Source organism: Dicentrarchus labrax, unplaced genomic scaffold (genome assembly GCF_905237075.1).
Source record: "Dicentrarchus labrax unplaced genomic scaffold, dlabrax2021, whole genome shotgun sequence".
NCBI lineage: Eukaryota > Metazoa > Chordata > Actinopteri > Moronidae > Dicentrarchus > Dicentrarchus labrax.
The window spans coordinates 4,876,817-4,888,850 of NW_026136710.1; the positions used below are offsets into that span (position 1 = coordinate 4,876,817).

The window sequence follows — 12,034 nt, forward strand, 5'->3', positions numbered from 1 at the left end:
ACATTTTAAAGGATTTAGGTTTTTTTTCCACCGACAATTCAGAAAATTAAAAGAACACTTTAAGATTGATGAGACATGAAACATATAAATAAGTATCATTTACACTGACTTCTATTGAAACATGGAGGAAATATCACTCATCCTAAAAGCTTGTCACTCAGCAGGTTTCCATGGTTAAACTTGTAAAAGAGGTTTTTTCACAAGCTGTTTTATTGAGGAAATGTCTGCACTTTTTTCCCCTGTTGTGCTTTGTTCCCAGTAAAGGTGTGTATTGTGATCTAGAAGCATGACATCAGATAGTAATTGTCCATCCCTCTTGCATTCTTTCAGCGCAGAAACTCTTGTTTTCTAGGCTGTCACTTGCGAGACTCAGACTGGTGGTAGCTGGTGGCCTGTGTTGTATTGTGGGGACGGCCTCAGATGTTTCAATCAGAGAGAAACAACACATGAATTTTATAATTTTTTACTTCAGACCCTTTGAGGCCAACCAGCAACACATGTGTGCCAAGTGGCAGATATGATAAACAACCTACTGTGTGATCACTGTAGAAACAGGCAGAGAAAAAGATATTCTAACAATACTATTGATTTCTCCCACATGTGAAGCTTTTTTGAGCTTTTTTAAATATGCATTTTATGTAAGTATGCAGGTTTCAGTGAGTTAAATAGCTTTGGTCTTGTAACGGTGAGTTTTTGTACAAACTGTAGTGGTGTTATGGTGATGAAAGGATGAGGTGGAAAATGATAATTTAATGCTAATTCATTTGTATTTTAGGCTAATTCCAGTTGTTTCAAAGACGATGATCTGAATGAGCTAAAGCACGACTAGAGAATATTCATAAAATCAGGGAACTGAGTCAGTAATGTCAGTTACACAACTAAGTTTGTTACATTAGGTGTATTGCACTGAGAAAGGGTTTTATTACTACTGAAATAAATTTTTCTTTTGTCAAAGTAAGACAAAGAGTCCACTTTCTAACATTACATAGTCTTGTTTTAAGTTAATCAAATTAAATGTACTTCATTAATTACATATAACTTGGTTGAATCTGTTGTTCATCTATTATTCTTAAAGCCACAGTAAATTATTGTGGGAAGAAAACCTCAAAAATAAATGCATAAAAGTGAGCCTAAAAATTCCCTACTTAAAAATATCCAAAGAGCAAACTGGGCACGCACTTGGAGTGCATACGAAGCTTAATATTGCTTGACATTTTTGCCGTGGGTGTCTGCTGAAAGAAACATCTGAAACAAACAAATGAAATGCTCATACTATAATTTGCCTGTGACAGTTTTGGCTTTCATCATTGACACAGTGTATGAGATAGTCTGCTGGGTGTGGTAGCTATCACTGTCTGTGTAATGGTAGCTGGTAAAGAACAATGAAAGACAGCAATCTATTTATTAGTGGGACTATTTGTAGTAAATACAGGAATAAATTAAGCTATGTGCAGACGTGGCATTTAACAAACATAACAAACACTACTGATGATTCAAAGTGTGTGTATAGACAATTGTAGTTGACTGGTAGACAGCGCAAAGAGCAATTTTGGAAAACTGACAAATTATATGCAGAATAGCAGAGAAACTGCACCGCTCAAATCTCAACAAACATGCAACATAGACAAAAATAAATATTGACCACATATTTTAGCACATACCAGCTCTAAATGAAGTTTCTTTCCCAGTTCCTGGTTCCTGGGGGCCGGGATCTTTCCTCTGGCTGTCAGGCAGCTAACAGCTAAAATTGCTAACAGCAGTTTGATGGTGACCTGATGCATTTTTTCTTGACCTGATCGACATCAGCTGAGCCTGAATCCAGTGCGTAGAGGATTGTTATGGTAGTTGAGGGCACTGTTGGACTTGAGCATGGGAGAAACAGCAGCCGGATAAAGAAAATCAGAGAGGAGTTTGTATGTCAAATGTAAATTCTGGGCCTATGTACTGCCGATTGGGCTAAAACCTGAAAATAGTTGCAGACTGATGTGTGGGATTCGCAGTAATGTCAAAGAGTCATGCTACAGGAATCCGTTTGAGTCTGTGTTACTAGGAACAAAATGTATGCAGTTTTAATATATACAGGGAGGGGCCCCATAAGTTGCATTCAATTTGTTTGTTTTGCGTCACTGGGAAGGGCCCTGTACGTGTTGGAATCATTGTCAAAAGATTTGCATCAGTTCTTTTCTCTACATACTGTATAGACTATTTTTTCTGGGGATTGGATTCTTTTTTCTATAGCTGTCTGACCTCTTTACCTCAACACCGGTAACATAGGAAACTGTTTCTTCCAAGCAAGTTCATAAACCAATAGCCTTTGAGCCACATGCATTGTATTCACCCTAACTTCCACTAAATATTGGTCCAAATATAGAAATGTATATACTGTTTCAGCATGTTTATTGTTTATGATTAGCATAATCATAAGAGGACAAACTGAGATATCTCATCGCTGCAAGATATACAATGTTAATCACCCAGAGCTTAGCAGGTATGACATAACTTTCATCAATTCATCTGTCTTCCAATATAGATGACAGATTCTACATTCATACTGTTGCAAGTTTTACAATAAACACACAGTTGCGTAAGGTACTGTGTTTTGATAAGTGTAATGCCACACCCAGAGACTCCAATAACCTGAACACAATGAAAACAGGCTTCATCGCAGACAGATGTCATATTCCAATGAAAACACACTACTGTATCCTAGAATTCATTCCAAAAAGAGAAAGCATTTTTATCGTTCCTGTTGTAATGGTCATTTTCCTTGCTGATTTTTAAAATGCACTCACTATTTTTAGGATGTCCGTCCTTCCCATTCTTGTAAATGCAATATGGAATGCCTTGAGGAGGCGCTCACTGGGACTCAAAGATGAACTGATCCGATTTTGGTGGTCAAAGGTCACTGTGATCTCACAATAAATGTTTGGCCATAACAAGAATCCATATGCTTATTATGATATTTCACATACATGTCTAACAGGATAAAATGATGTAGTGATCATCATAATGTTCTGCAAGAACACTTCTGGCCATTAGTAAAAAAAAGAAATAAGGGAACAGAAGGGTAGACTGTGACTATATTTCACATTTTGTCTGATACTGAGTTTGAGATCTTGCATGCCCACCTTGAAACTGTGGTGATTGTATAGCTCTTCTGTGCTGCCAGGTTGAAGATGTGTGAAGCGTTCACCTTTTAGAATTTGTAGTTTCTTCGCAGCAACATCTATATTTAAAGCATTGTCCCGTGTTGTGGCTACAAGGTTGTGCTCTATCAGAATCTGCTTTATTGGCCATGCATGTGAACAGATACAAAAAAAAAAAAGTTTATATCCCTATATCATAAATCAAAACATTTCCCTTGACGGCTTCACAGTCTGTACAGCAAACAACATCTTCTATCCTCATTCCCTTAACTCGAATGAAGAACAACTCCCATTAATGGGCAAAAAGGAAGACTCCTCCGGAAGAGCAACAGAGGAGGGATCCCTCTACCAGGACAGACAGACGAGTCTAGCATTATGGTAAACAGTAATCCACCACAATCAGTCTTCTCTACTCTCCTGTGAGAAAAGCTTTTAAATGAAGACAGCGTGTTTCTCACTGGTGATATTTACTGGATTCATACATGTCAATATAGAGATAACTTCCACTTAGCTAAAGATTACACTTAATACCTTTTTATTAAATTCCTTCAAAGTCCTCACTACATGAGTCTGGACAGACATGGATATAAACTGCTACTTTAATGGTTTGCAAAGGCATACAACCATAAGGCAGTAATTCTAGTTTGATTTAACCCAAACATTTACTACAAACAGTGTTGCCAGATTAGGTCATTTAATTTGAAGTTAATTGTAAGTAAATTTTGGGATAAGAACAAATACATGATGTGTTTGACTAATAAAATACATTTCAGTTCATTAAAACTAGGACAAAACCTTTTTTCCTGTTCAAATTATTATTCAGTCATAGCTGTGATAGAAATCCATTCTGTTGTTCAGCTTTCACACACTCATTTAAACAGCCATCAAAATTGAATACATGCACTACATAGCTGCAGCGTTCCAATAAATTGGCCACACCTCTTCTCCGAAAAGTATGACAGAGATTGACAAGACACATAGAGACTGTTAATATGTTAACATGATAATGCAATATTATAATGCACAGTGGTAAAGACTTTTCTCTGCTGTTTTTTCAGTGTTTGTTATTCATAATGTCCCAATGTTGAAATGAATAGCAACTGATGTATTTTCTGGGCTCTCATCTGACACTAGTGATTGTAAACTCAAAAGTATTCAAATTTGACTTATTATGCTCTCTGTTACTTGGATAGGATGGATACAAATTTTCAGTTTTCTTTCATTATTCTGCAAATTTATAGGGGAGTATTCCACTAAACCGTTTTTAGCTGCATACTCAGGAACAGGTTCAACTGGTCTGATGATGGAAATCTCAGCAGGAAGACGTTAGAGTAAACACCCCCTCTGTCAGTTGCCCACATTGTCACACAGATACTAACAACAGGTGTGTGACTGACGTGACGCGACATTCATAACTGCCTGCAGTGATTTCAGGTTTCTTTTACTGTACTGGAAGGGAAGCTAACCTGTACACTGCTTGATCTCTGATCATCAAGGCAATGAGATAATATAATCCTTACTTATTCTCTGGAATAATGGAAACACAGGTGAGGAACAATAGAGTTGATTGGTTTTTTTTCATAATAATTGTTTAATCTATGATAATAATTGTTTAATCTATGATTTTATTTAATTGATATTTGTCATGTACTAGAAGTAAACTTGCAGTAGCTCTCTTACTGTAAGTATGCAGAAATAAAATCAGGGGAGTGAAGTGCTTTATTTTGAAAAGCATTATGATATTAATGCTATATTGTTGTGTTTAAAAAGCATGAATATGATGATAGTAACATGGTAATAGCAAATGGTATTGTGATAATTAAATGAAAGTAACAGATATTGTGTGAGAAACATATAGTAACATTTTAGTTTAGTTCATTACAGTATTAGAAAACAATGGAAACTATAGGGAATGAAGGAGTGCATTGATGCCATTTATGTCATATCAGTGGTATGTTGTCTCAGCAGACAGGGTTGACTCCACCAAGGCAAGTGAAAACATGTGATTTATGGTCAGAAGTGTTTGACAATCATCTGTCAAGATGATGTGACCTTGAAACAGTGAGGCATTGTCCCCAGGGTATCTCAGGTTCAGATGTGTGTTTGGTCAAGTAGTGCTGTACATCACATTTCACCTCTAACAGAAGCTCAAAAACAGAACTGTGTCATTTTAAAAACACCTGAACATTAAATATGAGTCACGATAATCAGCTGAAACGTCATCTTATCTGTTAATTGTGTTCTTAGGCACACACGAATATGGCACACGGCGAGATCCAAGAGGAGAGAACCACAGAGTCGGTGGAGGAGAGCAGAGAAACGGAGAAACAATTCCTTAAAGATCTCTACATTTTCATGAAGAAGAGAGATATGCCCATCGAGAGAATCCCAAATCTGGGCTTCAAACAAAGTACTTAAAAATATCATTAATTTTATCACATTTGGTGTGAACAAGCTGTTTTATGATGCATTTTACTTGTTTTATGCACCAAAACAGACCTCCATTTTTCCAAGATTTTATATGGTACAGTTCTGGATAAACCTTGCTATATGGACATAAATTAGTCTGGAATCAGTCATTCTGATTTTAAACAATTTGTCAAATAAATGATTAGTTTATTAATAGAAAATAATCTACTAATATCAACCATTTAGGTAATTACTTTTTTTTTGCAAAAATGTCAAATGTTTCCTAGCTTCTTGAAAGAATTAGCTGTTTCTTTATTTTCTTTCATTGTAAATTGAATATGTGGGGGTGTCAGACTTTTGGTCGGGCTAAACAAACAATTTGAAGATGCCACTGATATTTTATAGAACAAACAATTAGTAAACTGAGAAAATGATCTGCACTAATTGATAATGACAATTATGATAGCCCTACATTATATAATGAAGTGAATTTGATTATGTGTATTTTCTCTTTTTTTCAGTTGATTTATATGTGATGTTCAAGACGGTCAGAGAATTGGGTGGCTACCACCAGGTAACCAAATATTTCTAATTTAATATTCTTATTATTATCATTAGTTGTAGTGACAGGCTGTAGGCTGACTTTAAACACTTCTTATATTGATTATGCAAATGATCTGCAACTATAAATGCAATGTGGCATTGGTTCAAATAAATAAAATATCTGGCTCTCTTCCAGGTGACAGCTCAGCAGCTGTGGAAGCAAGTGTACAACATGCTTGGAGGAAACCCTCGAAGCACAAGTGCAGCCACCTGCACTCGCAAACACTATGAGAAGTGAGTTAAACAATGCGAGTACATTTGTCAGGCAACAAGTGGGTTTTCACATCGCTCTAATCTCATGAATTTGTTTCTTTGTTCAGGCTGCTCCTGCCATACGAATGCCACATAAAAGGCATATCAATGAATATCTTACCTCATCATCAGCCAAAGCACTTCCCATTTACGAGCTACAGCGAGGATGATGATGGCCAGAGACCAGCTAAACGCAAACTGTTATCAATACCTCTGCGCCAGGTTGGTATCATTTTATACTCAAACAATATAAGAAAAACTTAGCAACGTTTTTTTCTCAACTGTTTTGCAGAAACAGTTATTCATTATAATAATAAGTAAACAAATACATCCTGAAGCGGCTGTTTGGATTTTATATATATGTTAAAGTGAACAAATAAAGTTCAGATTTTATGCAGATTAATCATTAGTGAGCTGAAGGGGTGCTGGAAGGCTAGCTGTTTTCCCATTGCCAGTTTTTATGCTAAGCCAAGCGGTTGTAGCTTCATATTCAGCGTACTGACATGAGACTGGTGTCAAACTTTTCATCTAATTCTTGGCAAAGAAGCAAATAGGTATATTCCCAAAAATGTCAAACTATTCCTTTAAGATCTGATGGACCACTTTCTATTCCAACAGAACCCACATGTCCCCCTGTCAGACCATCATGGGAGAACCTTTCATCTGCCGTTCCCCTACACTCATGTCTATCAACCAAGGCACACAGTTATGCCCCCCTATGTCCCTATCTCCTCCTCAGTGTTGACACCCCTTGCCTCTCAGCACCGGTTTTCTTTTGAGCCTTATCATATAAACGGAATAGAGAGGGTTAAGGAGCCACTGGAACGCTTGCGCTCCCTGGCAGAACGGTACAAGACTTCATCTGGATTGATGGAGCCTCTAAACCTCAGCGTTAAAGCATCAAATCGGGAAACCAACAGCAACCCTGCCTCATCGTTCGCCCCACCTTCATCCAACAAGAGCCCAAAGTTTTTGAATAAACCCTCCCCTTTGTACACTCCTAAGTGCCCACAAAGGTGTGAGATAAAAGATGGTGAGGCAGGTTCAGGAGACACAGCGAATTCATATCATGTGAAAGCTAGGGAGACATACGCCGTTGATGTCAAAGCTACGACAGATGGCCCCACACTTAGAACAGACGAAGGCCCCACCACAACAGTCCAAAACCCTGGCTCTCCAAAAACAGACTTCACAATTCAACCAAAAGAAGGAAGAGAGGGGAGTCCAAAAGTAAGGGAGCCTAATCTCAGTCATATACTGCCCAGCCTCCCTCAAGAGAATGGAGGCGATGTGGAAATTGAAATACCTCTGTCTGTGTTCCATAACTGGCTCCGGCTGTGCAGATCCTCTTCCATGATGCATGGAGATAAGCAACTTCCTACTCTTCCTACTCTGGAACAACAGTCTGGACAGAAGTATTGTCACAACACAGATGTCCTCCCCAATGACCTCACATATCGCATTAATCCCAAACACCAGAGCTCAGTCCCAGAGGATCTACGGCTCAGGCAGAGCCCGACACCAGCCATCCAGACAACTGGTAATCACCACAATACAAGCCAAAATCCTTTTACCAAATACAGGCCTTTACCTTCCAGTGGCATTCTGAAAAATGCAGCCAGCCAGGATGTCTATCCTTTTGATCAGCAGGATATCAATAAGTCATACATCCCGAAACCCCCAAATTGCTGGGATGCATATGACCAAGAGACCCAGGGTCCCCGCATCCAAGTGAAAATGGACTCTAATCCCCTCACAGTTCAGCAAAAGTTTGCATCCTCTAAGTCCTATAATGAAGACCTAGTTCAGGGAGGGAAGGATAAGTCACAGATGGGTCCCTCAGCTGTGCTAATGATGGATCCCAGCTCCGCTTCTCTGTTGCAGCTCACCACTGAAGAGGTGATGAAGCTGAAGAAAATCATCTCAAGCTCAATGTAAAGATCAGTTCAAATCATTACACAGACACTCCAACACCACATTGAAGCTTACTCACTTTCATATCATATCTTTCATATATTCTATCTTATTGAAGTTTTACACTGTGTATATATTTAAATATATTTGTAAAAAGTGTGACATTAACAACAATCATAATTTTAATAATAATTCATTCACAGGAACACAGCTTGATTGAAGGAGAATGTGCTCTGTTTTTATGGTTCCCTATGCTATTTTCTATGTTTTTTATGTGCAGTAATATTATTTGTATTATACATTTAATACCTTTAACCTAATTATGATGTAAATCTAAATAAATTCAAATGAATAAAACTGAAGTTTCATGACTCATTTGTTGATTGGGTGATCTTTATTTCACACAACTACGGTGATTTTTCCTGAATCCGTTCAAACAATCAATTATTTTTTATAAAGCTTATTAATCTTTCCCTTTTGAGAGTAGATATAAAATGGTTGAAAAAGGCATAACAACCTTTACTGCACATTTATGGCATCTTAGAAAAAAAGAACTACAACTTGTACGGAGGTAGTGGCCTCAAGCTATATTCTGGAGGAGGTGTGGTAGTTATTGTCAGACATCCACGTAATTTTATTCCCAGCAGAATCTGCCAGTTTCAATTCCCTCACTAATTAAATATCCAATAAACATATTACATAATATAATATAATAATATATAATATGTATAGCTGCCTGTGTGCGTTCAGATTTGTGGTAATATTTAAAGGGAGTGTTCTCAAATTTTTACCCTCTTTGTTTAATAATCAAAGTCTTCACTTCTAATCTTTTATATTCAAATCTTTAATTTGTTACTTCTGCCCTTTATGAACATTTAATGTGCATAGAAGAACCATAAAAGCAGTTAAGTTAAAAGAACATACGTCAACAGCGCTTTAGTCAGCTTTGTTTTTATTTGTTTGTCAGACCAGCATGATTGAAGCTTAGTCTACTGTTAAGTTATTGTTATTGCTATAACTATGTATTAGATTCAGTGAATAACGTGGAATTTTTAGGTGTGACAACAACATGAAAATAGAACTGACACTCCCATCATTGTAACTTTAGATGCTGATTATTGCGTGCAAATTGCTCATTAACATCACAAAAGTCCTGTGATAACTATGATGGGTTCATTGTCCAAAAGTGTATTTCATTTGAATGGGGCTTTAAACCATTAATATAGACAGACGTACTGAAAAAGCTATCGGCTTACAAGCTAATTCCACGTCACTCTTGGGTTTGTTTTGTTCACTTGTTTACCTGCTCTTTATCACATGAGATGCATCACTGTACATAAGTGAATGACAGGGATTTACTGAGCTTACTATAGATATCTGGCCTTTATTTCATGGCTAGGAAGCCCTCAGGGGCTGGAATAGCTGGAATAGTCAGACATTGACATTCAGTTGGGATTCATGCCCTTAAAAGATTGTGATTACAGCACGAGAACATTCTGTAACAGACACAGGAAGACCTGACTTACTGGCTCAATATAAGTTCTAAATAATATTATTTAGTTATTTAGTTAGTTAGTTTAGTTATTTAGTTTACAACTGAGTAATGTTGATACATTAATATTTAACTTTCTGCGTTTTTGGTGTAACAAAAAAAACTTGTAACTCTTTACCTTTATACTTGTTTTGTCCAGCCAATAGTTGAAACCCCTTAGAATAAATGATTCGAGCGTTTTAATGGACCCTAAACCTAAACAAAATTATGATTCATTTGAAAGCCTTGTTCTTAGTCTTTCTCACCCATCCTGGAAAACACTGCAGCCAGTTCTATTTGTTATAGTTAACCGCGCTCCTGGACCGTACTCTGATTTTATATCTGAATTCTCAGAGTTTTTATCAAGTTTAGTCCTCAAATCAGACAAAGTAATTATTGTAGGTGATTTTAATATTCATGTGGATGTTGACAATGACAATGTCAACATCCAAATGTAACGCATTTATCTCATTAATAGACTCAATTGGCTTCTGTCAGAGTGTAAATAAACCAACTCATGGTTTTAATCACACTCTTGACCTTATTCTATCATATGGCATTGATATTGAACATTTAATAGTCTTCCCACATAATCCTTTTCTATCTGACCATTATTTAATAACTTTTGAATTCATACTATTAGATTATAAGCCATTAGGCAAAACTTCCTACAGCAGATGTCTATCTGACAGTGCTGTAGCTAAATTTAAGGAGGAGATCCCTTCAGTGTTTAATTCAATGCCATGTCTGAATTTAACAGAGTACTATAACAACTTTAGTCCCTCTGAAATTGATAATCTTGTTAATAGTGTTGCAGACTCACTACGATCAACATTAGATTCTATCTTTTTCGTTTTAAATTATTAAAACATAGGAAACTAACACCGTGGTACAACCACCAAACCCACCAATTAAAGCAAATATCTAGGAAATCTGAAAGGAAATGGCGCTCATCCACATTATTAGAATATCGCTCAATTTGGCAAGATAATCTTAAAACTTATAGAAAGGCCCTCCGTAATGCCAGAGGAGCCTATTATTCAGCACTAATAGAAGAAAATAAGAACAACCCCAGGTTCCTCTTCAGCACTGTAGCCAGGCTGACAGAGAGTCACAGCTCTATTGAGCCACATATCCCCATAAACCTAAGTAGCAACGACTTCATGAGCTTCTTTTATAACAAAATTATTACTATTAGAGAGAAAATTAGTCACCAAATGCCCTCAACAGGAATCACTGGCTCTCCAAGTTCAGGAACTTTAACTAATGTAAAATCAGATATATATTTAGAATGTTTTTCTGCTATCGATCTTCATCAGTTAACTTCAATAATTTCTTCATCGAAGCCATCAACCTGTCTATTAGAACCGATCCCAACTAGGCTGCTTAAAGAAGTCGTACCCTTAATTGGCACTTCTTTACTGGATACGATTAATCTTTCTTTATTATCAGGATATGTACCACAGTCCTTTAAAGTAGCTGTAATTAAACCCCTTCTTAAAAAGCCCACTCTCGACCCAGGGCTTTTAGCTAACTATAGACCAATTTCTAACCCCCCCTTTCTCTCTAAGATTCTGGAGAAAGTAGTCGCCTAACAGTTGTGTGACTTTCTCCATAACAATAGTTTATTTGAGGATTTTCAGTCAGGAGTTCATCACAGCATAGAGACAGCTCTGGTTAAAGTTAATAATGACCTTTTGATTGCATCTGACAATGGACTTGTCTCTGTACTTGTATTATTAGATTAGCTCCCTGTAAAATTTAGAATAGAATTTAAAATCCTTCCCCTCACCTACAAAGCTCTTCATGGTCAGGCCCCTTCATATCTTAAAGAGCTCATAGCACCCTATTACCCCTCTAGAACACTACATTCTCTGAAGGCTGGGCTACTTGTGGTTCCTATAGTCTCTAAAAGTAGAACAGGAGCCAGAGCCTTCAGTTACCAAGCTCCTCTCCTGTGGAACCAGCTTCCAGTTGTGGTTCGGGAGGCAGACACCCTCTCCACATTCAAGAGTAGGCTTAAGACGTTCCTCTTTGATAAAGCTTATAGTTAGGGCTGGATCAGGTGAGTCCTGAACCATCCCTTAGGTATGCTGCTACAGGCCTGGACTATCGGGGGATTTCCCATGGTGCACTGAGCTCCTCTCTTCCTCTCTCTCTCTGCACTCATTCATGTTCC

The 12,034-nt window shown here is 37.3% G+C and overlaps 1 protein-coding gene across 1 annotated transcript; it reads left to right on the forward strand.

Annotated features, from left to right (window-relative positions):
* Positions 1-4,500: 4,500 nt before the first annotated feature.
* On the forward strand, positions 4,501-8,681 carry arid6 (AT-rich interaction domain 6). Its single transcript, XM_051413100.1, has 6 exons — positions 4,501-4,693; positions 5,394-5,556; positions 6,077-6,129; positions 6,295-6,392; positions 6,479-6,632; positions 7,029-8,681. Exons 1-6 carry the CDS (start codon positions 4,682-4,684, stop codon positions 8,346-8,348), a joined length of 1,800 nt encoding a protein of 599 aa, XP_051269060.1. The 5' UTR covers positions 4,501-4,681; the 3' UTR covers positions 8,349-8,681.
* Positions 8,682-12,034: the final 3,353 nt, after the last annotated feature.

Excerpts from the sequence above, each read along its gene's own strand:
- arid6 (XM_051413100.1), top strand. Across the intron at positions 5,557-6,076 it reads AAATCTGGGCTTCAAACAAA|TTGATTTATATGTGATGTTC; the intron begins GTACTTAAAAAT and ends TCTTTTTTTCAG. Across the intron at positions 6,130-6,294 it reads AATTGGGTGGCTACCACCAG|GTGACAGCTCAGCAGCTGTG; the intron begins GTAACCAAATAT and ends GCTCTCTTCCAG.